This window comes from Callionymus lyra, chromosome 11, assembly GCF_982586985.1.
Source record: "Callionymus lyra chromosome 11, fCalLyr1.hap1.1, whole genome shotgun sequence".
Lineage (NCBI taxonomy): Eukaryota > Metazoa > Chordata > Actinopteri > Syngnathiformes > Callionymidae > Callionymus > Callionymus lyra.
The window spans coordinates 12,966,211-12,992,204 of NC_141828.1; the positions used below are offsets into that span (position 1 = coordinate 12,966,211).

Below are 25,994 nucleotides of genomic sequence, written 5' to 3' on the forward strand. Positions count from 1 at the left end.
AAATATCACCCTGGAAGTATTCGTATGTTTTTAAGTGTCATTTTGGACAAAGATGATGACAACTGAGCTCCAGTCACTACATTAAAATGGACAAACATTTTTGCCTAAATCTTTAAAAAGGAACAGATTACTAATGAAAATAACCCTTAGTCGACATGAGGGTGAGTAGAACATTTGTGAAGTTTAAATTAGGATAATTTAGTTTATCAAGTTCCATTCTGCAGTGCGAGGACCGTCTGGTCAAATGGGTCGCCAACAATCTTCCAACGCTGACCTAAGGACTTCACTGTTCTGACGCCAGGACCAGTGTTATCAGCAACCAAAGCCACAGTAGCTCATCTGCTCTCCTCACAGACCATTAGCTTCGTCTACAGATGTGCATCATTGAGCCGAGTCCATTCCTGTTCTGTAAAGACATCCAAACGAGCCACTAGTTTGCAGAGCAACCTACAATAAAACACATTTCTAAGAGGACTAAATGTATGTTCTGTCCCGTGACAGACCATAATGTAGCTCAGCTTGGCTGCACCACTTTAAAGGGTGGGCTAGATCCAAACGGTACAATCGTTTACCAAAACTTTCCAGGAACTCTACCTTTGAGGTAATAAGTACGAAGATAAGATAGAAGTGGATTATTTTGACAAGGAGACTGGCTGTCAAAAAAGTGTCTAAGATAGGGTCAGTTGGGTAACAAAGTAGAACTACTAACTCAAATTAACAAAAAAAAAGTAAAGGTTTTCCAAGCATGTGCAATTAGGTGGAGGTCCCAGGGGTACCCCAAGTATTTCACCATAAGAAGTGGCAATTTCTGGTGAGAGGAAAGTCCTGTCCTTTTTTACTCCAAACCCTAATGGATGGATTTGAACCAAAGACCCAATAAACAGTTGCGAACATGGAAAACATTGTCTCAGGTATTTTATTGTCATCGTTATATAAAGTATATTGCACAGAAAAGTCCTGACCAGAAAGTGAAAGGGAAGGGAGAGGAAGAAAAAAAAAAAAGGTTAAACAAATTGATCTGAATCAGTTTGTTCTTTAATAGCCACCAAAGAAGATTCTTCCTACGAGTAAACAAAATGATTCACGGCTCATGTCAAGTTGCCCTTTTCTTCCCTTGACCGCAGACGAAGATTCCTTGATTAAATAGCTGAAAAGATTTTAAATCAAAAGACATGATACCATCACCATAACCTTCACCGAGGGAGGGATGAATTGTTTTTTTGTTTTTTTTAAAAACCCAAAGAAGAATAAAAAGCACACCACAAACTAGGACAGAAGTCATATTTAAAAACAATAATGACTTTGATTAGATCCTGACATTAGTTGTTGCACCGCTGGTCAGCAGATATACTGTATAACTTAAGGTGAACGTCCCGAGATACTTGAAACAGTCGCTCCGCGTAGTACAAACGCTTCATTAACTCTTGAGGCAACACAAAGAAACTCATCCATTAGGAACACCAGCCGATGAGTAGCATACTTCTAACAGCTTAGCGTCGAGTGTTTGTTCATTTTTAATCACAGTTGTATGCAAGTAAAACACCAATGAATGGCATCACACAATGTTGACCCGCGAGTCTAATTCAATGAATCCGTCTCGGATTTTGTTCTAAAAATGTTGTTTAAATATCCTGCGCAGCCCTTTTGCCGTTTTACTCACTAGATTGTCTCAGTCAGGATTATAGATGATCGTGAGGAGAACTGGTGACATGTTTGGCACTCGAAAACAAACTAGCGATGATTCACTTTCGAAGGACTTTTTCTTTCTTTTCTTCTGGACGTTAATAACAACTTTTCTCATCAATATTGAGGGAGGTAGATGGAATTGATTACAATACAAAGGCGGTCAAGATTGAACCCCCACCCCCCCCCCCCAAGCGATCTGACCTGTTTATTAAAGAAACACGAGGTGATCCAATCAGAACTAGACGACTCAAGATACGAGGTGGGAAACGGGATTGTTGTCGATCCAATGAATTTAATGAACGGTGGTCAAAAGCTGCGTCATTGAGGGAGGAGCTCACGAACATTGATCAGGTGATGACACAGCTAACGCTACCCGTTGATAACCGATACCTTCAGCGTCAATTAAATATATAAAAAGGTTGATTTAACTACCATTAACTGTGAGTGTAGTTTATGAGTACAGTGTGGATCAGCTAAAAAAAGAAAGGAAAGAAATTGCAAAAAGAGGTTTAATATTAGCCATTGATCAGGTGTATTAAATTATTAATGAATTAAATGAATTGTTGGATCCAATTTTCACAATTTAAGTAGGTACCATCAGATCATTAATCCTCAACTCAATTATTCACGTTAAGGCCGACCTGCAGTCATAGGCTATAGTACTTGATTATTTCCAGCTTAGTTATGATTAGATCACCAAAGACAGATTAACACTTCTATCAGTTCTAAACAGTCAAACGTCTCCATTATTTTAATGCGATAAATTAAAGTAGAGGCACCTTGTACACCACGGTTATATAGATAATACATTATTGTCAAAAATCGTCGCTCGTTTCTTCATTTATCCTGCGACGCAACAGGCCGAGTGGCGGCTTCAGAGATTGTTGCTTTCCTCGCAGCAGGGCTGCTGCTCGTGAGGGAAACGTGTTCGAATCCAGACCTTTTAAGCACGCGGTAGAAGTTGGTCGCCGGCACAAAAAGAAAACGAGGTTAATCGTCTCGATTCTGTGCATAAATGGTTACGAGGGTGTTGGATGCGAACTGTGAGGGTTGTTTCTCTTCACCGAGTGACTTCTCCGTTTCAAAATCTCTCGACACCTTTGGCTCAAGTCTTTGTGCTTAGCAAGTCCATGATTATCAAAGGCTGATTGGGTTATAAGAGACTAAAAACGAGGAAAGTCCTCAAGTCCTCAAGTATTGAAGTGTGGTTTAAGCCGGAGGTTCTGGTCTGGAATGAACGTTTATTGTTTGATTAATCCAACCCCCCACGGAGAAAAAAAAGAGTAATTCTCAGAGCCCACTGGCTGGTGAGCGAAGTACTGTTGTTGTTCGGCTTTCATTTCAGCGACTTCAGCCGTGGGAGGAGAAGATTGGCCGACTGATGTTGCTGTTGGTTGTCATGGCAGCCAGTTCCCACCTGTAACAAAAGAAACCAAAGATGTTATAAAAGAGCACTTAACTTAATTTATTTAATTCAGATGCTATGGTCTTTTATAAGTATGTATACTACTTATGGTAAAACTGGATCCCCTTAACGCCTTCTCTACCCTACTCTTCTCTGGAGGCCAAAAGAATGTGGGTTACCTTCAGATCTTTTATGATTCAGAGCATCGGTTCGGGAACCTGCGACTGCATCATCAATCTATGGCTGTATTTATTCTGGGCTGATTACCCTCCGTCTTGTTCTGGTGACGGGCCGCGGCCGCTTCCAGAGGACGAGGGAAGCCGTCGATGTAACACGAGATCCGGGGAGCAGGGTCTGACAACGGGGTCTAGTGCTGACCTGATGACAGGTCAGAGGTTGAGCTCCAGATTGTTATCACTGGCTCTGGTTTCACACTCACTCCCTCTCGATTGCTTTGTTCGTTTGTGCGTCGAGTGTTTTTACGAGGAGAGATTGGCACCGAGGATGCCAGCACGAGGGTAGAGGGAGTGAACCGCACGCCTGTGACCCTTCTGAAGGACCCTTCAAGGGTTAGAAACACAACTGCACGATCGTGTGGGGCTTCACGACGGGGGCAGAGTTGGTGCAGAACTTACCATCTCATCTCATAATATTTGATTTAACACTTTTATGGCTCCAGTAATAGACAGGTGGTGTGATACTATTTTTAGATTGAGTCTCTTAGTCTCTCGGAGTCTTAGTTATTTCAATATTTTTCCATTGTTGGCAGATATTTTACAAGAAAGACAAATGGATTTTGTAACAAGAAAACAATTAAATACATTAATATAGAAAAAGGGTGATTAATAGACTTTATTATGCAGTTTTTCCTGTCAGTAAATATACGTGAATAACATTATCAAGCTCGTCTTCTAACTAAAAAAAATATATGAAAAGTTACAGTTTCAGAAGCTCGAGTTCTCTGCTTTAAGGTGATGCATACATTTTTAACATAGGATAATGGTGGATAATGGTTAGAGCTGGATATTGATGTAGGTACTGGTACTGATACCTTCAATTCGATACCAGTTGCAAAATAACATGGTATTTATTTATAAAAGAGATTCTAAAGAAACTTTACAGAAATACAAACGACATAAATGGTACAAATCTTAAGATTCATTTTTCAGATTTGGTCGATTTCCACTCCAAGCTTTTCTTCTTTCAGAAGAAATAATCAACTCATTATTTCCACTTCAAAAGAACATTTTCAAACAAATTAATCTCATATTCACTGCCTTTTGTCACTCAGTTTTCCTTCAGGAAAATCAACCCATTATGAAGTTTTGATCCTGTGTGGCTACTAAAAAGTTCCAAAAAGTTCGAAAGACAAAACATGTTCCAGTACTACTGTGGACATAAAATGACCAAAGTTCAATAACCAGCTCTAATAATGTACAGTACAGGCCAAAAGTCTGGACACACCTAACAGGCCCATTCAAAGATTTTGAAATTTCTCGATTCTGCTGACCCTTCGTTTCTTAAAGTAATGGTCACTGTCTTTTCCTTCATTCAGTTGAGGGGTTCTTGTCATAATATAAATTCTAACAGTCGTTCACCAAGTCTGTGTTTCAACCTGACTTCTGCACAACACAACTGATGATTCCACTAAGTGACCCAGACAAGACACACATGTGAAGTAATTACCATGTCAGGTAAATACCAGTATAGTCCTTCATAGCACAGGGGACTAGTTCCTTCTGTGCACATGATATTCAACACCTTAAATAGTTAAGAAGGAAAATATATATATTTTTTACACAGAAATATATATATATATATATATATGTAAATCAATGACTACTAATTCAAAAAAAAGGTGGCTACTTTGAATAAATACACTATAAGACAGGTTTCACAAATTTCAAATTTGTTTATCGAGTGATAATCTACAATTTAAATAGTCATGAAGAAAAAATAATGACATTGAATAAAAGGATTTATGCAAACCCTTGGTCTGTGCTGTATAATGTTTTGGGTTTTTTAAATTAAAATAAAAAACAGTACTCATTCAACAATCCTTTTAAGAATACATTTGCATTTGTTTTGTGATAGCTTTAATCTTTATGTAATAAGTTGCATAGTTTTTTTTTGCATTGCTTCCAACTTTATTCAGTAAGACAAGAGCAGCAGCGAAGCTAAATGAAGACATTGATTTTTTGGGGGGAAAAAAGCCTCTAAATGAATGCGGTTGCAAGACTGACCTGATATCATGAGGGAGTCCCGACTGCTCCAGACTGTATTGAATTACAGCTATTTTGCATAAAGTCTTTAAATTGGGGCCTGGAAAACAGAGAAGAAAAAAGTCAGAAACAAATCACATTAACCCCAATGGAATTGGGAGCATTTGTTTGTTATTTGGAAACTCAGCTACACAGAGACGTTGCTTGATGGGATTTTGTTTGCTTTGTCTTAAAACCCTTATTACTTGATGATCCAAAAAACTATCAGAGACAGAGAATAATGAAATCCAACTATCACATCTTGACTTAGAGACACTTGATAGACACTTCTTTTGCTACAGGTGTCTCTTGTCAAAGTCCACCTACACAACCACCCCTAGTCTTAACGCTCTATTTATCGCTCCAGGATCCAGAAGCCCAAATAATGTTCTTGTAGAGACACAAAACCTGGAGCTACAGTATAGGGTAAACATTGAATAGAAAAAAAAACATTAAATACTCACAGAAATCTAAGATGTACAGGTCTGAATGATCCATGAGGTTAAACTCATCCCCCATTCCTTGCTCCGGACAGGGGCTGCAAAGATAAGTGTCCCAGAGGTCAGTGTTATCATCGCAAAATACACAGAAATATACAACTATAAGCAGGTCAGGAACCTCTTCCCGACTTCATGAGCACGACCCACTCAGCTTTCCAAGGATGACTTCTTTTTTTTTTACAGCTGTAATTCATGACCCTCTTCACACACTTAAAGCTAAAAATTACATTAAAAAATACTCCCTTTCCAACCCGCCTCTATTTTTATATGAAAGTTTAATAAAGTGGGAGATTATTTAATGCGGAAAAAAAAGCGCTGTGATGGTAAAAAAAAAATCTTATCAAGAGCAGGCGTGATTTAAAACTTTGGACAGGAAGTGGCTCCGAGGCTGCTGAGTAGAGATAGTCTTCCTGCTGCTGCAGCTCATATCACCGCACATCTGTTTCCTGCATCCGCACACACACACACACACTGATACACCTGATGCCTTTAAAAAAGGATCTCAACTGGTCACCAGAGGTACATTCTTGTATAGACTAGGCCATAGGCTAGCAGGACTTTTAGCTGATTTTTTTTCTGCTAGACTATGATCAAAATTAGATTAATATATATTTTTGTGTGGTTTTACCACAAATGTGTGCCATTAAACAATCTTAACTATAAAATATTTAATTAAAGGTGTTTATTTTCATGTGCACAGAAATAACTAGTTCCCTGTGATATGAAATTCATACTGTGTTGCCCACAATGAATTCCAATACAAAATACAATAAAATATTAAACATGAAGGCCAAATACATACATAATACAACAACTTTAACAGAATTAAACAGCAGTACAAGCTACTGTACAGTGTAGGGCAAAAATAAAAATAATTGTGTATACAAATAATAGTGTGCAAATTGTTCTAATCATCCTTAGAGTAAATACATAACATTTGATGTGATTATCTCTATTTCTTAACGACCTGATGTAAGACGTTAGACACTATCAGATGGGCCACAAAAACATTTAAGTTTGAAAATATATATAATATATTGTATTTATAGTACTTTGGAGTGAAAATGACTGGAATTGAATGTTAAATGGAGAAGAATTACATTAATAACTTGTTTAGGTTGCAATTAAACAATAAAAATAAACATATTTGAAAATAAAGTAAACATTTTACAGTATGTGTATAAGGAAAAAAGAAAACATATATGCATATACAGTATGTAGACTATAACGATCTTAAACATAATGCATATTTCATGATACAACAATTTAAATCTACCATAATAAAGAGGAATACATTTGCATATTCATGATATTTTGATTTTCAATTTTATTTTGAATTCAAAATGACCTAGTGTAGTAGCAAGATTTGTTTGGAGGCAAAAACGGTGACTTGGTATAAGATAAAACAGTAACAATTCCATATAGTCCTTTAAATTTCATGTGATTTTGTGTGAACTAAAGTGAGTTTGTCTTCCATTTACTTTCGCTAACATTTCACTCATCAATCTCCATTCCTCTTCCTGCCATCCCCGGCATCGTTGTTCTCTTTCGCTGCGTGTTCAGGATGTTGTAAGGGTTTTACGTTGCTAATCTTGCCTAAACAAACAGGGTTGTGACTTGAAGCGGCCAGGAGCGGTGCAGAGCACGAGCACCGTCGTCCCGGGGGGCCAGCTGGGGAAGTCATTACAACCACCCCCCCCCCACTCCCGACGGCTTACAGCACAGTTGATCATCAGGGAAAAACCAGAACCACCCAAGTCAACCACCGTCACCAGCTTCCCATCAGAGGCACCATCATTTCAACACAGCATCTAAAATAGAATCCTTTAAAATGAAAAGTCAAGGATCCTTTACTAAACCATATTTTTGAGCTTTATTTTTCATGTTAATACAATAGTTGTTTTTTTTACAGTTTTTATTTTATCGTGGTTTATATTTGAAGTTAAAGCATTCAAGAAACATCTTAAGACGTTTTTATTTGTTCAGGATTTTCCTTGATTTTCTGGAACTCCTGTTGTGTTATCAGTTTTATCTTGATCTTTAAAGTATACAGTATACTTTATTGAGTATTGTTTTGATTGTTTAAGCGCTTTGTGACCCTGGTCTGGAAAAGCGCTATATAAATAAAAATGACTTACTTACTTACTTATAATGACCAACACAATTAAAAAAGATTTAACATCAAACTGTAGGAAACCCAAATATGAAAATGGTATAGAATATCTTCGACTGTATTTATTAATGTATTTACTACTGTAGTGTACTTTTGTATAATGATGCGCTAACTGAGACTTTTTATGTTCATTGTACATGTTAAAGTAGCAACAATGGACTATTCTATATTCTAATCCCTAATGATTCTCTACTTACTTTTCTTCATTGAAAAACTTTTTCTATGAAAATCCAGAGGTTTTACAAATTGGGCAAATGTTCTGTACTAAAGATGCAATACAATACACATCTTAAAATCCAATGCTTGAGAAGCAATTTTAAATACTTAACCCATGAACTTAAGTGTAAAAAAATTATAATTAAAATAATTTTCCCAAGGTTTATTTAATATATAAATAATAAATAAATAATATTTAATATGTAAAAAAAAAGTATAGTATAAATATGTTGTTTTAATTGTCAACAATATAAAAAATAGTTGGGTATAATGTTAATAATAATAATAAAAACAGCCTAAGAAAGTCTAACATCTGCATAAAAATGGCTACATATGTGAAATTAAAATGGTTTTAAAAACTTCTCCCTAGCATTAACAGCCACTTTTGTCGTTTATATAACCATGAGATTATTCTCTGATAAGTTTCCACTCTAGCTACACTCGCTCTCATCCTGGCATTAAGTGCAAGACAACATTTCTCAAAAGGTGTACGAACAGGTCTCACGATCCTTCCTCCCACGTGGAGTTGTCATGTTTTTACTCCGAGAGAGAACGATTTTCCAACGAGCCCTGATGTTCCTAACAAAGCTGGTTTTTGAGCACCCGGCTTTTTAGCGGCTTGTTTTCTTGTTTATTTTTTCATACAAACGCAGCCATCGATGAGTGTTTACTCGGAGCAGCAGTGCATCTCGACTCAGCCAGATACTGTAGGTGGAGAGCAAAAGGAAAAACCAAATTTTTGAAGTTGCCGAGCAGAGATGAAGAGATTGTGTACCTGGGACGCTGCCGTGCGAAAAGGTAGAGATAAGAAGATGCCTGAAGGCAACGAAGAGGAGAAAACGAGGCCCTGAATCCCTTCGGACGAATCGCACACGTTCTCATGGGTACCGGGTGTGAAAACCGGCACGGATTTCAAGCCTGCTTTTGTTTTATTGGTCAACAAAAAAAAGGAGAGCCGGACCGTACAGGCAGGGGGAGAGGAACGAGGGGGTGGAAGACGAAGGTGTTCGAGTGGTGCAGGAGTTTTTGAAGGGGGAAAGTCGTAACGTTCGACTTTATGTGGTGTCCTGGTGTTTGACGGCTTGCGTTGTTACTCGATCGGGAAAGTATCACAATGTGTGAAAGTGCTCCTCCCCCTGAGGTTCTCCGTTTGATGAGGTCTGAGTGATGCTGCTCCCCCACTTAAAACAACAGGGCTTGCTATTTCAAACAACACTCATTGAGGGTGTCTAATCACCTAATTGCCCTGCATCTCCTGCCCTTGCACTGCCTGCTACACCGATGTTTACAACACGGTAGAAGACCGAGCGGAACTACTGTGCTGGACCAAGCAAGAGGCATCGGAAAAAAAAGGCGCTCTGTACTTAAATCACTTAACATATTCTGCATCAGTCACCGTCGGCAGCATCACATCTGCAGTCGGGCATTTCATCTGTGCAATTAAAAACCATTTTCCATCTGCCCAGCTGAGTGAAGCATCTGGAGAAACAATCAATAAACACAGTTCGACAGCTTTTCAAACATCTGTTAATGCTGTGCACACGCCGTTGAAATGTGCTCATGTTCATTGGACCAGGAAAGTTGAGCAATTTTGGGGGACCTGAGGCCTGAGAATTCAAGCTAAAGATGATTATGTCATTGACTTCATCATCGCGGAATAGCGTTCGATATTTTATTTTGCTTGAAGATAAAGTCTAAGATTTCTGGATCAGATAAACTGAAAACTGGTAAACTGGTAAGAAAATGCTTGAGGCTGTGTCAAATAAACGAGAAGGAATATTTTGGGGGGCTTTTTAATTCTTGTTTTTGAGAGCATTCCTCTCTTCAGATGATAAAGATAAATCGTATGATAGAACGAAACGGTCACCTTACCACTCTCACAAATTAGCCAGAAAGAAATTATTTCTTAGAAAAGATACATTTAAACTTAAAAATGGTTAACAATGATAGGTCTACTAGGTTAATTAAAAAATGAAAACTTTAACCATGCTTATATTTTAGTATTTTGCAGTGAATTCATATAGCTGCTGGTTCTGTTTGCTGCAAGGACATCGTTTCATCAAGAAACTCACTGACATGGAAAAAAAAAGAAAAGAAAAAATATCAATGGGTGATTACGATAGAGTGGATCAAGTGTGAACAAACTATAGCGATTCAGTAAAGATAAATAGTTTCTAAAGTACAACTAGAAAATGGCTAGAAAATGTTGTATTGTTGGTGAGAACATGATTGCGATCCAGCCTATTGCTACGGTCTTTATAGCGTCATTGACTATACCCTCATCAATTGAGAGGTATAATCCACATCCTTTTCCTTCTCGGCATCCTTTAGGTCCTTGGCAGTAAACTCATCTTGCTCACTCAGGAACTCATCATGGACTACAACTTCCTGCAGAGCACCTTATCTGTACAGCCAGATGTGCACTCAGAGATCATAGGAAGTCCTGTAGAAATGGAATTGGCCAGGCACAGAATCAGAAGAAAAATGCAGCCCTTTATCTAAATATTTTTTTAAGGTGAAGTTTATAAATATCCTGGCAACGTATGTAAGAATGTTGGGCCACATTTGGTCCCCCAGGCCCACAGACCCATTCATTCTCAATGACATATGAAATACTTGCAACATGGGCCTGAAGCGTTTAACAAATAAATGTGGATTTTTATTTTAATTTAAATTCAATTACAGTTACCATTAAACACCTGTGAAGATAAAAATATGTTGTTGCTTTTATATTGATTGGCAAAGAAATAACTGTTCATGAAACAAAATGAAAAAAATCATGAAAAAACAATGATACGTTTAAAAGGGCATTTAAATTATAAACCAAATATTTTAAAAGAAAGTAAAGGTCCCCGTTTGCTGGGTGTCTGAAGCAGAACTAGACATTATCTCAATCTACAGCTCTGGTTATCAACGACTGATTGATTCCCGTGAATTTCTCCGGCCCTAATCTCCACCGTCTCACCTAGACTTACGAAGATATCACTCCCCCCTCCCGTGTGGTGGCTGGACGGCGGCTTAAAGCCTACAGTGGCCCAGACCGGGAACCCCATGCCGAGGGTGAGACAGCAGCTACGTTTGGCTCCTGGAGAAAAGACGCCTGGCTTCAGATTAAGGGAGGGATACCAGCTGCTAATCCAGCCTTCTTGGATGAAATTTGATTAGATATTTCACTGAAGACCGCTTATCTTCTCATAGCACATGTGTAAAACATATATTATGAATTAAGACAATTATACAGCTTCCAATAAAACTGATGCCACAATCATCAAAAACTTTTCCTAGAGAAGGGGGATATAATCTGAAGGGGGAACTTAATCTAAAACATCTGTATGCACGCACATAACAAGCTTTTTGCATTTCAATATGCAGAGTGAAAATGTGGAACAGACAATGTCCAACCATAAGAAAATTCAAACAGCGCTACAAACAGATGGCATTTACAAGGTACAGGGAAGTACTCTTTTGCCATTCTTGACACCTATAGTACTAGTACTACATGGAGAAGGGGTTAGAATTAAGAATCTAAGGCTTCTTCCAACTCCTTTTCAAACATACAAAGGTTGTTATTGACAAGTTAAATTGTAATTTGTTATTGTTAACGTGTCATTTATTCATTCATTCATGTTGAGGAAAAGGAATTTAATGAGAATGTTTGATGAAGGAGAACAAATACAGAGATAAATAAGATATTGCGAGTCTCCAAAATCTCTTCAGACTTCAATTTGGATTTCCTGCTACAGTTTGGTCAATATACATTTGGTTTGGCCCCCGACTTGGATGGCCTAAGGATTTTGCCCCCTGGTGTGAATGTGTGTCATTAAGTAATTAACATGAAACTGAAAACTAAAAAGGTTGAAAATGCTGTAATTGACATGGACCGTTTTATAAGTATGGCTTTTGTTTGGCTGTTCATCCAGTTCAAAAAGAATCTGAAAACACTCTCAACCAAAAATGAAGTGAGTGCAAAACCCAAGGACATGGCAGTTGAGTTAGGGCTTCGCTCGTCATCCATCGTCCTGAGTGCCCTTGCTGCTGATTTATTGTGAGAACGTTATTATTTTTCTTCACCCTTTCCAACAACATCTTTCATTATTCTCAAGAATAGTACATCCGTAACAATAGCTTTTCAGGACATTCGTCTGTAGGACTTTCAGGCTTAGGACATAAATGTGAAAGAAATGTTTTCTAGAAACCTGTATGAAATAAGCATCTCAGAAACAGGCTTTCTTCACACAAAAATAAACGATGGACGCCTTTTTCCATTATAATTTTTACTCCCTGGAGACTGTTGCTTTAAGATTGTCCTTGAAAAAGCAGGAAGTAATATAACAGCCAACCTTGTTTCCTGTTATTCATCATTAAAATGCTGCCAGGATATAAACCAATTTTAGACCAAAGCACCCATGCATGAAGCTTCAATGACCCCGTTTACAATGAAGCTGTGATGACGGTAGTCGGTAAAAAGTTGGCCGATTTTAAACATGTCAATCCAGTCAGACGGCAACATTATAAAGTGTCACCTATGCCCGCTGTTTATTTGCGCTGCTGTGTAACACTCGGCCCCCCTGACACCGTCATGTATACAAGTGCAAGCGGGTTAAGGAGGGTTAAGATGCAGATGAAATACTATCATGAGCTTGTCTTTGAAGAGTAAATCACTGTATTGTCGGGCTGCACAAAGGTCTTTTACCGCACGCGCAAGATGCCCCGCGTCCTTCAGGGGTCATCTACTGTGTTTGACAGGTTTCATCACGGCTCCACCAAACACACATGCACAGGAACAATTTATAAAGGAAACTTCTGGAGCCTAACCTTTGACATGGAAGCGCAACAGCAACACAACCAAATTATATGTGTTGATGGCTAGTAAAAACTCTACAATTCAAAAGTTTAGGAACAAGGTTGATGCATTTTTACCTTGTTTATATAGATTCATTCCAAGAATGTGTTTAGTCTCTGAGGTTGAATGGTGATAAGCTGCGCCCCCTATCCAGCTGGACTTACTAAACAGCAGTCATTGATAAGTTATAAAATAAGAATGATAACCAGGCACCATTCTTTTGACCTTTGTGATTATCTAAAAAAAAAAGGCTAACAATACTTCTTGCTAAGTCTATTCCAATAAACCAGCAAAAAAAAATCCACAAGTATTAAATATCAGGGAGAGATTCGGGTGGATTTCTCGAGAGATTGTGGCTCCGGTTGTTTTGGCTACACACTATGTGGCCTCACTGAATGAACAAGGGAGAGAATTAGCCAATCAAATAATCAGCTTTAGGGCTAACACATGATGCTTAAACTTCCTCTAAAAACATTTGCTAGTATTCATGATGCATATAAGTGAAAAGACATAAATTATAAATAATTTGAAGCAATTTTGTTTGTCTTAATACATTTCTAGCAGATTCATTTATCCTCATTTATCTTTTCGGACTTTTCTATGCAAAGTCAGAAGCCCACACTGCCCTAAAATGTCATTATCTCAGGTTTTTTCATTTTTAAAACTGACTAATCATGCACTACGAGGAGTTTCTTCTTAAGTGCAATTTCAAGTGAGTCAGGAAAATATGGAAGTTGACAAATGAATGGAGGACGAGGTAACGTTGGGATGAGCAAGAATATTTAATTTGATGAGTCCTGTGATACACCACACTGAGTCTTTTGGGCCAGTAACTGGTTGAGCGTGAATTCAAAATATCCCCTTTCAGCATGCTGATCCTTCATATTTTTTATATTTCCACATCTCAATGTATCTGCAAGTAACACTTGAAAATACTTGAAATCCTTGTATGCATTTCGTCACTAATGTATCTCAAGAAACCTTAATATATTTATAATTATAATAATAATTATATATTATTATAATAATTATTTTTTAACTTTATGATCCTTCTCTCTTGATCCTGGACAATGGTTTCCCTGATTTAAAAAGAAAAACACATTCAATTGTCTCTTCAAACATAGGACTTTCTACTGCAAGTTTCTCCTCAACAACCAGGCTTCTCAACACATCTGTTAAGGAAAATGTGTGGAACTTTTCCTGATGTAGATCACAGTTTTCTATTAGTTCATCAAAACAAGAACGGCACAAGGAGGCTCATGCCATACAATCAAACCAATAGAACAACTACTATGATTCGCAATCAAAAGTCCCCAAAAGAGGCAGGCAACTACATTTTTGTTATATATTTCTATTGAGGTTTGGAGTTAAACTGTAAACCTCAGTGGTAAAGACACAACCTCTAAAATTCTATAACAAAAAATAAGATGAAAGTGAATTATAACAAATTAACTGTACACATATAACATATATACACCAATGACACAAATGAAATATAATATGTAATGGTTTAATTTTGATAATTCCTTATTTTATTGATGATTTTCACTACATAGTTTTTCCTGGGCAGTAAATTAACGACTTATCAGCAATTTTATTTTTCATACGACTGAAATCTGGTAAATCTTTCAAGATAAATGGAGAATAAAATTGGATACCATCCTAAAAGTAGCTTGTTTCAAGTTTTATTTTAAAAAATTAAAAAAAAAAAACATTAGTCCTACAAAATTGTAGTTAGAATGCCCAGACACTGGGGGGAGCCAGAAACAATCTGTTCAATCTTGTAATGATTCTTTAATACCAGCTCTAACTACAATCCAGACAATAAATAAATCAATCTTTAGGATAGCGAAAAGATAAACTAAATGTTAAGAAAGGAACGGGAGTCTAGTGTTTGATGATGTCCATCTTTCTAAGTGACTCTCATAGTCTTGCCTAATAAGTGAAGGTCAGTGCAGGTGGAGTTAGTCATGCGTGGGTTGTCCTTCCTGTGGCAGCCAGCAGGTCTCAGTAAATGAGTGTAGCAGAGGTCCTGATATCAAGTTGCACTCCGTGAGAAAGAATGCTCCCTCAGGTCATAAATCAGAGATGGGGCAGAATTTCACGCCTATCTGCAACACAGCAGTCCTGTTTACACTGACGTAAGTGGCACTCAGTAGATCGCCTCTAATGGCCAGCATGACTGCGTCTTTCTTTTATTTACAAGCAGAATCTTCGAGATAAAAGTGTGTAGGAGAGCAGACACATGCACACAAAGATCCAGAACATTGCGTATTCCACAGTACAACAGAATAGCGGTGTTTGCGTCACTAAAGTAAAGTTGCTCAAACTCCTCCACTGGAAATAAAAGCCAACAATGGGGTCCTGTTTTAGATCAACTTGAAAGGACAATCAACCAAAGAAAACAAGACTTGAACCATAAATTTCAAAACAATTTCCTCCACAGGCCGTCCAAAGTGAAGAGCCGTTAAATAAACACAAGTGGTGTCCAGCAAATAATTCATGGGGCTCTGTGCAAACACTTGTCAATTGTATTGTGACAGATACCCATCACTTTCTACCCTCTTAAGACCAGGGTCACGTAAAAACAAACACCCGGAGCAAACCTTCATTTGAAAATAAATTATTCAAAGCATTACAGAGGCGTTAGTCCACATTATGGCAGCAGTGTTCAACTACTCAGAAGTGATTAAAAAACATCCACTCAGAAGGCAATGCAAACAAATAAGTAGGATAAGACTCCACTTAGTGCAATGTTTGCGTGCTTAAGTGTGTGCACGCACGTGCTTTGGGAAGTTCCTGTGTACGTAAGGAGCTTAGCTTTACTCTCATTAAACAACAAACATACAATTGTCGGTAGACTTTGTGTGGCCGACTCGCTCAGAGTCTAAAGTCTTTTTTTTTTAAACTATGAATTACAACAAAAAAACACATTATGTGCCCGTTTGAAAACTCTGAATAGCAAACTGTGCAAATGGCTTCGACCTTCAAGCTTCTTTTCTGAATAACGCAGCTACATTCCCAACCGGGTAAAATATTCTGTTTGCTATTTCCTCCGCTGCTTTAAAAACACTCTCCATCATTCCAGTGATTCCAATGACACTCCAGTTCCCAACTCCAGCTGTCTTCTAGGAACAGGAAGTCATGACTCCTGAAAGTCCATCCTGGATTATTCTGAGCAAGAATCTAAACATCCCTGGAAGAACATCATCCAGGTTAACGAAGAAAATTCTTTTGAGGGTCAACTATAGATGCTGGACGTCACTGAATATATTAGTAAAACAAAACTGCATGATATACGCTCTAGTAGAAGAACTCACATTTCTCTGATCCTTAAAACTCTTTAACTCGCCAGTTTCTTTCAGGATCAATCAAAATTCTGGTTCTTACTTTCAGAGCTATTCTTGGGCAGGCTCCACGTGAACTGATCCAGACTTACACCCCAGCTCGGGTCTGTGGATCAGAATCTACTGATGGTTCCAGAACATGCTTCCGGACCAGAGTAGAGAAATCTTTCCAGACTGTTGCTCCTTAGCTTTGGAACGATCTTCCTCCCTCTCCGAGTTTGATGGATCTACTGACTCCTTCAAGAAACATCTGAAGATACTTTTATATGTGCAGGCTTTTCCCTGACTTTCTGGGACTCCCGTGTCTGTCTTATGCGTCTTGATCTTTTAAGTATATTTTTTTAACTGTGTATCGTTTGTGATTGTTAAAGCGCAATAAAGGAAGGAGCAGATGGCACATTTAGTCATCAAATATCTGTGCGTCGAGTTGAGCCTCGACTAATCAGAAAGTCTTCAGAACTTAAAGATCTGTAGACAAAGTAGGGCTGAGGGGACTCTTACCCGTGAGTATCCAATCTCCATTATCAGGTAACCCCAGTTGGGGTTTGGCTGATAACATATCATTTTATGATAACAGTAGCTCGGGTGCTGGAAAACTGGATCATTTGTAAACTGATTGGTGCCCAATTACGAAGCTGGCTACTGGAGTATCACGAGCCAATCACCGCTCCCCTGGCAACCCCTGCAGTGTGAGAAGTCTTATGCCTGGTCTTATCAGAAACCAATGGGACGATAATTAATAGATGTGTTCAGGAGCAACACGTGACTTTAGGCCTTTCTGCAGAAAAACATGTCTTTTTCTTTAATTGTTAAATTCTAAAAAAAATTGTGTTTGTGACTCTTGGTTAAGCTTCTGCTTCACACCTTTTTGAGAGATGTGTTTAATTGCGGAATATTGACCGCACAATAGTTCTCCATCGTTGAGACTAGAAAGGAGCCAAAAAAATCTTGAAAAAAAAAAAAAAATCTAATAAAGTTTTTTAGAATATCTGTATACCAATTGTGCAAATTTACTTATTACTTGTCAGCCACTTTTTCTAACCATTATTAGAAGATGATGATGGATTTAGCACTTATAATAAGAGAAAAGAAAGCGTCAGATCAGCGTCTTCCTCAGCTGATAAAACTTTAATAAGGTGACAATAAGAAGACAGCATATTTATATAATCCAAACCCCATGGAAGCATTAAGATGGAAGCAAATTATAGATCTCATAATTATTCATATTCATTTTCATTGAGGCTGAGAAATGTTTTTTATCTGCAAAATAAGTTAAGCATTTACTTAAGATTAAGTGTGTTATTGTTGCTATAATATTTGCTTAATGGCAGCCCCTGAGGATATTTACCATGACACATTTAAATTAAAATATTTTAATAACTGGTGGATCAGACAATGAATCAAAACAATGATGTGCAACGTTCTCACAAATAAATCATGTAATTCAGTTTGTCTTACCTTGTTCCTCCGAAGAGGATGATTCGATCACCGACAATACAGCAGCACTGCCGCCTGCGAGAGCACGGGCCTTTACCCTTGGGTTCAACTTTCTTCCAGGCAAAGGCTTCTGAAAGAAACAGCATTTTGGAAAGAGCACCACAAAATGAGAAAAAGGACAATCGAGCAAAAGCAAAGCAAAGAGTTAAACAAGAATCAACAAAACGCTGTAAACTTCGTTTCACTGAGTCGGCTTGGAGTTGTCATCAGAGCGAGTTTGTTCATGGCATTTGCCTCAAACACGGAGGAAGGGGGCGATAGAAACAGCAGTGAGCTTCTTTGAAGAAGAACATTTACATTTCAAAACAAGAAAATCATTTGGTCTCGGCAGAGGTGCCTTAGAAATTAAGATGATGGGCTGTCTGCAGATTCATTGAAAGATAAACAATGCCGCCTCACACCATCAGAGGCAACTGCATCATTTCATCTCTATAGCAACAGGCTGTTCTGTCAAAGAAATTGAGCTGGTGCAGTGCCATCTAGTGGAAGAAAAAAAAACAGCCTTGTTCTTCCTTCTTTCCAAATCATACATTTGCATTTAATAATGGCTGTCTAAATGTCATAATCAATCTTAGTATGCAAATTCTGCTCTACCTGGGACAGTCTTGTGCCATGATTTGGGCCATTTACATAAACTTAATGGAGAAATATCGTTTTCTAGTATTGTGACAAACTGGATTTGAAGCCGAGGTTAAAGATTGATGACCAGCTGAGCAAAAGCGCAACAACTGAGCATGAATGAAAACTGCTGGGAGGGTAACTGTAATTGGACTTCATTTATTTGTGGAAGAAATACGTCCAGATCATTGTTGGTGATGCAATGTTGAGGACAAAAAACCAGGAGCAGCTTTTCCTTTAAAAGCCTTCAGGCCGTGTTGTGTTGTATTCAGGGAAGATACATTTGTGACTCAAGCTACTACCCCACTTCAAGCGTCTGAGGTGAATAAAAACAGTTTCCCCATGAAAGACATTCCAAAAACAGTTCTAGTTCCAGACTTAAAATAGGTAAAATATGTGTAGACTCTCCCTGAGGGTTGCATTATTTTGCTCTAGATAGCAGCGTCTGTCTGAAAAATAAAGTAACTGAACCTGCATTTCACACTGGGCATAGTGAACAAGACATTATTATGTGTATATGAATGACGCAATGACATAGAAAAAAAAGAACTGTTGACGAGTAAAAGTAGAAGAAAAGTGGGTCGATCTGTGCTAGCTGCAGCTGCAGGTAAAGGAACATTTAATGCTGGTAAAAGCAGAAACAAAAAGGTTTAGGCTGCAACAATCTATCTGAAAAACAATTCAGTGTAAATCACCTGGGCTAAATTTCCAGAGATCATTGAAGTGGCGGTCCAGGCGGGCGTTGTATCCACCAAATATGTAAAGCTCACCATTGTAGGTAACTGCATACAAAAACAAGAAAAGAGAATGATTAAGAATAGAATGACGACAAACAATTATGAAGAATTTTAAATAGAGTAAAGATTAGATAAATAGTTTCATGCAATAACACAAAAACCCCCTAAACTATGAGGACATTTTAATGAGTAACAATTTGAATTATTCTTAATAAAGTAGATTAGTAATGACATTCATTTGGTGTGCTTGTGTGTTATTATCTTACAGGCTGAATGACTTCGTCGTCCATCGGGCATGGGCTGTGTGATCGGCGTGCTGAGCCAGGTATTGGTTTCCGTGTCGAACACTTTGATCTTGTTGCAGTAGATTTCGTTGTTTGAGTGGAAGGGTCCAAAGCGGTCGGCGCGTCCTCCGAAAACAAACATCTTCGTCCCGATGATCGTCGCCGAATGGAAGTCCCGCCAGCGTGCCGGAGCTCCCTGATAAGGACGATTAATAAGAAGACTATTTTCATGAAACTTCCCACTACATCCTATGACCTAGTTTTAGTTTACTAAGCAGCAAACTTCTTTGGAATATATTAAGTATGCAAAAGTGCCAACTACAAGGAAGCGTTACAACACTGCCACCCAGAGGACTGAGCTGTTAACAGCTTTTCTTTTCTCATTTATAGACCGTATTTAGATTTTTTTTGTGGCAGAGATTTACCCTTAATAAACATCGAAGTTAAATATTTTTGTATATATAATATTTATTTATCTATTTTGCATAATGAAATGGTACAAAGATCATAGTTTGAAAAAGGCACAGCACAAAAAAGGAAAGATGATCTAGCTAACTAAAAAACATAAATATACACAGCAAGAAAACATTCAGATTACCATTAAGATTGTAACTATAATTATAATAGTAATAAGTATTAAAATGGTAAAACATATTCCTGTGTTTGAGGTATGTGTGAAGCATTGGGAAACCAGATTTGTTCTCAAGTGTAACGTAGCACGGTGCTTCTAACCAACATATCTTAAAAGAAGGAATTAAACCACTGCAATCATCCGTAAAAAATGAAAAAAAAGGTGAGGTTCTTTTCATTCGTTTTTTGTTCTCAGGAAATCTTTTAATCTTTATTTTAGTGGTTGACTTCACCTTAATGAAGCCAGATACAGTCGCCAGTTTCCCCTTTGATTCTTTGAATTTTTGTTGATTGTATTTTTAATTGTTAAAAACTAGTATAAGCTGGTAATGAATTACCAGCATATACTAAATATTGATTTTGTGGTAAAAAAAAAACAACAACAATATTTACAAATACATTATTAGAAGTCTTATTCGTTTGTTGTATGACCATGTGTAAGAAGGGGGGTGAAAAAAATATATTAAAGACACAGACATGTTTACAAGATTACACACAAACACATTTCTTTCTGTCCATTTCTACATTTTTTCCAAGATTGCTTTTCTAAAACTTGTTAACCGGTTTTGTGAGAAGAATTTATCCGAATCAACATTCAGGAAGGCATGTGCTTTGAGCTTGTAAGCAAAATTCTTAAAGCAAATGAAACAAGCAATTATCGGAAAAATGTCAAAAGCTGAGTTTCAGGCATTTTCAGCCATAATTCTAAGAGCTGCTTGAATTAATCACCTTAATTATAGCTCTCTCCCTCAAACACCATTCTTTTACCAACGCTTCTGACTAATATGAGAGCCGCAGCTTGACTGCATGTTACACAAAATGGAAGGCTATATAATCCCTTCAGAGCCTTTTTGTACTTGGCTTACTACCAGGAAGCTGCATTACATACTAGAGATTTACAGTCAATCCAGCCATTGTTGTTCGATTGAACCACAAACTAAGAAAGGAAAAAACAAAGCACTGTTCTTTCAAGGTCTGCTGTGGTTTTTCACAGTAAATGAAGACTTAAGAATAATCAAGAGAACAACAACTCACTCTGGCGTTTATTAGTGACCAGACCATGGTGGTGGTGTCCAGCTTGTGGATGTCGTTCGAGAAGCAGTCAGCCTGCCAAAGTGAAAAGGCAAAGTGATGAAGGGATTATCAGAGAAAGTCACGGAGGACGGCGAGTGACAAGCACTCACCAGCTGCTCGTATCCTCCAAATATATACATGGCTTTCCCCAAGATGCAGGCGGAGTGGCCATCCCTCGCCCCTGGAAGTATCCCAGAGATTTTGGGTGTGTACCATTTATGGGCATCTAGGAAACAAGGACAGTCGGTGTTGAAAAAAACTTGACAAACAAGCCCATCAAGATCAGTAAGAAACACATAGTCAGATTCTAAAATTTAGTGAATGACAAACGACCGTATATATATACGACAGTATATCACAGAGGAAATTAGTCATCGCCAGCTCAGTGAAAGAACCGCCTACAATTTTGATAAGGCCTAGGTGAAAAAATGTGATTCTTTTGTGGCACTGGCTGAGATAATAAGTCGTTCCGAGTATCGTGACATGCTTCGGCTTTTGGTGCCAAGTTTCATTACCCCGGCAAGACCTGATAATGTGGATTTTTCAGTAGAAAAAATGAAACGTGGCAAAGCTATGAACAGATTGATTTGTCACTTGTTGGCAAGTGTTGTTTTGCACAGGAAATTATTTTTTATTGTTTTTTTTTCTGTAAGAAAACAGATTTTAGTGGAACTAAGATGAAGATAACATTAATATGCAACGATGGATTTGTACTATGTGTAATGTCCTTTTCTTTATTATTTTAGATTTGCTCTTGTTAGAGCTGTAATTTTGACCAAAAAGGCAGGTCTTCTGTGGATGAAGCACAAAGTTTGACTTTCTCGCCATGATGACGGTGCAACAGAAAAAACTGCTTTGCACAAGCCTTTGTTCCTTTATAACTCACAAATATTTTTTAATCTCCTTGGAACGGCGTCAGCAAATTACGGAGCCCTACATCTACAAGAATGGAAAGCATTTAAATCAGCAGTTTCATACACCTTTTTTCAGCGATATGTCGTTCCCTCTAATTGAAAAGTAAAATTCAACCGGTTACTTACTGACATCGAATGCATAAAGCACATTACAGGCACCCTCTGTGTCGTTGCGCCCTCCCCAGAGGTAGATTGTGTCGTCCAGCAGGACAGCTGTGTGGCCATAGCGCATATATGGCACTTCACGGGCATGATCATGTCCAACTGTCCTCACAGGAGGAAGTTTCATCCAGCGCAGGGACACTGTAGGAAAACATGAAAGAGGAATGTATTTGAAAACTCGGTAATATTGCAATAAAGCTAAATATTACAAGGGTATTAATAAGCTAATTTATTGCCAACAATTTTATAAATTAGGTGTACATGTAGGAAAATATATTTTGTTTCAGGGAACTCCAACAGTTAAAACACACATGTGCCAATTAGCAGCTCCTAATTCCATTCCCGAGTCGTAGGTTATGCTACTTCATGAAGCTGTTAAACCATTTTCACAGGTGTGTGACCTTCTGAATATACAAATGCGAGATGAAAAAAACGGAGACATGAGAGGAGTACTGATCAAAAAAAACATCTGCTTCCGTCAAGTAAAAAGAGAGCAACTGAAAAGCAAGAATTAAGAGGTTTGAAGAAACCACAAGGTGTAACAGTGGTTGAACAGTAGCAGTGAAAGTAGTTTTTTTTTACTTTTTGCTTGAATTAACATGCATCTCCTCAATCCTTGGGAACCTGTTACAGACAAGTTTAATAACGAAGATATCAACTGCCTGACTATCTTATTCTCTTGTGTTCGTCCTGTTTTTTCAAAAATAAAAAGTTTGGGGTGATCTGATAAGAATTGTGGCACTGCAAGATACCTTGTATTCAGCACATATTTTCTGCATTTGTTTTAAATATGATCCTTCTTAAAGATATGCGTTGTTTATAAGCAGTTTTTATGTTTTTCGGGAAACATTAATGTGATCAACAGCTTCTATTAAAGTTGTATGCGCGTCTTTAAAAAGTCATAATTCACAGCACTCTACGGAGGAAAGCAAATCGTCGCCTTAAAACGATGCACGGGAACGATTCCCACTCAAATCGCACTTTTAACAGATAAGTTTGTTATTCATTTTTGCTATTTGAAATGTTTTACAATCAGTGGTTATGTATTATTGCGCTACATTTATCGATTAGAAAGAAGTAGTGTCTTCTAATCTTGTGTGTTTGTGACCAAAAAAACGTATCGATAAAATATTTTATCGTGGTTTAACATCAATGTTAAGCCTTTCTTTTAGAATATTCGAGTGAGGAGATACTTACATCATCCGCACTATTGTTAAATGCATTAAAAATTAAAACGAATGAATAAAAGACGACACTTGGGCCCGTCTACTTGTAAATGAAATACGCAGAATGGAAGTTGAATTAAACCTAAATTGAATGTTAACCGTTAATGGTGATTAAAAACAGGCTGATGCTTCAAAAAATAAAAAATAAAACCAGTAAAAAATGCGTGTTGCTTTATTGAGATTGCCTTATTAAAGACTTGTTTCACGAGAGCTTCACCCGAAAACCATCCAGAGTTTACCAGGTATTCATAATACAAATCTAGTAAATGCCAAATTCCAAAGCAGCTACCTGTGTTGAAGACATGCACGTCAATCTGACGCAGTGTCTCGTAGTCCTCTCCGGAGCAGTAGCCTCCAAACGAGTAGACTTTGTGTCCCACTGCCACAGCAGCATGGTTGACTCTCCGTGGCCCTCCTTCCAGGTGCACCGACCAGCGCAACATCCCACGCGCAAGCACCTTCGCCACCTTGAGGCCTTTACACCATCACTTTGCCGCCTGCATGGACCCCATCCAGCCAACGTCGACCTTAGAGCCCTGCGACGACAAATAGCAGACACAGAATGCACTTGGCTCTGAGGGCTGGGAGGGGCCACAGTAGAAAACACAACGGGGGTACTGTGTGTCCCTCCTGGACTAAGTGCTGCTGATATATGTGGCTGACGAGATCACAGGCTTCTGCGTTATCCAAGCTGGGAGCGTATTTTAGGAAGTGATGAGACTTACAACCAACACTATTTCTATTTCATTCTGTGACCATACTGCTATGGCAGGTTACTTCAGATATAGAATATAAACGCATGAGAAATACCTTCAACAAGCATGTATTTTGTTGTACTTGTGTTAAAAATAAATGAATATATTGCCTGAAAAAACTAAGGGGGCGATTAATATAAAAACGGTTTTGAATATCTTGATTTTCTGGAACTCCTGTGTTTGTCTCGGTATTATCTTGACCTTTAAAGTATAAATTTTATTGAGTATTGTTTTGATTGCTTAAGCGCTTCGTGACCCTGGTCTGTAAAAGCACTTTATAAATACAAATCACTTACTTACTTACTTGAATAATACCTCGACGAACCCATTCATTTCATGTTCTCGAGTTACTTTTCTTCGACCTCTAACCTTTGTGGGGCTTTAAATATGAACCCCTGGGAGACCACTGATCATGCTCATTTCTATTTCCAAGTACAGACATCCCCCAGGAACGACACGAGCCAGATCTAAGCCAATGTTGACGTTCACAATAGCCTGATGATTTGTGGAGGACACGAAACTCTTTTTGGTCTCGTGTAAAGTTTCACCTCATTCCTAAAAAGGTATTTGCACTACACTTTAGAAAAAATGTTGAACTCAAACAACTTGTCTGGGGGGAAACAGGAATTTAACTTGAGGACTTAGCTTTTAGTTAAGAGTAAATAAGAACAATATATCATTTACTAAATATTGGTACTCTCTTATATAAAAAATAATAAGAATTTAGAAGCACTGCACTGCATGATACCTTCGATTCTGCAGATCTTTTTAGGATTTGTTTTAAATATAAGTTAAAGATATGCATCGTTTATACATCATTTATAATGTACTTTGGGAAACATTAATGTGACCAACATATTCTAACACAGTAATACTTCACTGCCCTCCAGAGGAAAAGTCATTGCTATTTAAGATTTTTAAATAGTTCCTGTCATTCCCACTCAAATCTAGCTTTCAACAGATTATTATTGTTATTTATACTAGCTTCGGTATTTAGTAAAAACAGTGGTAACGAACATATTATTGGGTTTCATTCCAATACAAATGCTAACCGGTTTGTTTTCCCACAATCTTGTGATGGTCAGGAGACATTAGCAAAGCATGTGTATCTCATTTTTACTGCTCCCAAGATAAAGCCGTGAGATCACTTTGCGATATAGAAGTAACGAGGAAGATCAGCGTCTTAAAATACTACTAGGCCAATAATATCTTAAACAAATATTAAAACACGATTACTGAAGCATGTGAAGCGTCTGGCAGTGAGGCTAACTAACCTTAGCTTCAGCACACATTGCTGCTCTTGACAGTCATTTTTTAACCACTAAATATTGCATTATTTAGGAGAAATAAATAGAAACGCAGCCCAAGAAAGAATATATATCATAAGAAAGCGAATATAATGTTGACTTCACGCTAGGAAAGTGTTGCTAGCTGCGATAAAGCTAATCTGAACGTGCCACCTATTCTTGAGTTAGCCGCTAGCTTGACACGGTAAAAAATATATAAAAAATGAATTATTGCTAACATACGGTATTTAAACATAAAGTGCAGTATACAAGAGTAATGACAATATTAAATTGTAATTTTTTTTCGGTACCTTCGAGCAGAGGTGGTGCTGTTTAGGCTGATGTTTTTGTATAGTACCGACGCACCCTGGTGACGTAAG

The 25,994-nt window shown here is 37.8% G+C and overlaps 1 protein-coding gene across 1 annotated transcript; it reads right to left on the reverse strand.

Annotated features, from left to right (window-relative positions):
- Positions 1-900: 900 nt before the first annotated feature.
- On the reverse strand, positions 901-25,994 carry klhdc3 (kelch domain containing 3). Its single transcript, XM_087802769.1, has 11 exons — positions 25,926-25,994; positions 23,863-24,109; positions 22,312-22,488; positions 21,382-21,497; positions 21,233-21,304; positions 19,550-19,763; positions 19,242-19,328; positions 17,890-17,998; positions 5,817-5,890; positions 5,335-5,413; positions 901-3,103 (listed from the first exon to the last, which is right to left on the reverse strand). The coding sequence occupies exons 2-11, from the start codon at positions 24,014-24,016 to the stop codon at positions 3,037-3,039; spliced, it is 1,149 nt and encodes a 382-aa protein (XP_087658895.1). The 5' UTR covers positions 24,017-24,109; positions 25,926-25,994; the 3' UTR covers positions 901-3,036.

Excerpts from the sequence above, each read along its gene's own strand:
- klhdc3 (XM_087802769.1), bottom strand. The coding sequence starts at position 24,016 with ATGTTGCGCTGGTCGGTGCACCTGGAAGGAGGGCCACGGAGAGTCAAC. Across the intron at positions 22,489-23,862 it reads CGTGCATGTCTTCAACACAG|TGTCCCTGCGCTGGATGAAA; the intron begins GTAGCTGCTTTG and ends GTTTTCCTACAG. Across the intron at positions 21,305-21,381 it reads TTGGAGGATACGAGCAGCTG|GCTGACTGCTTCTCGAACGA; the intron begins GTGAGTGCTTGT and ends TCACTTTGGCAG.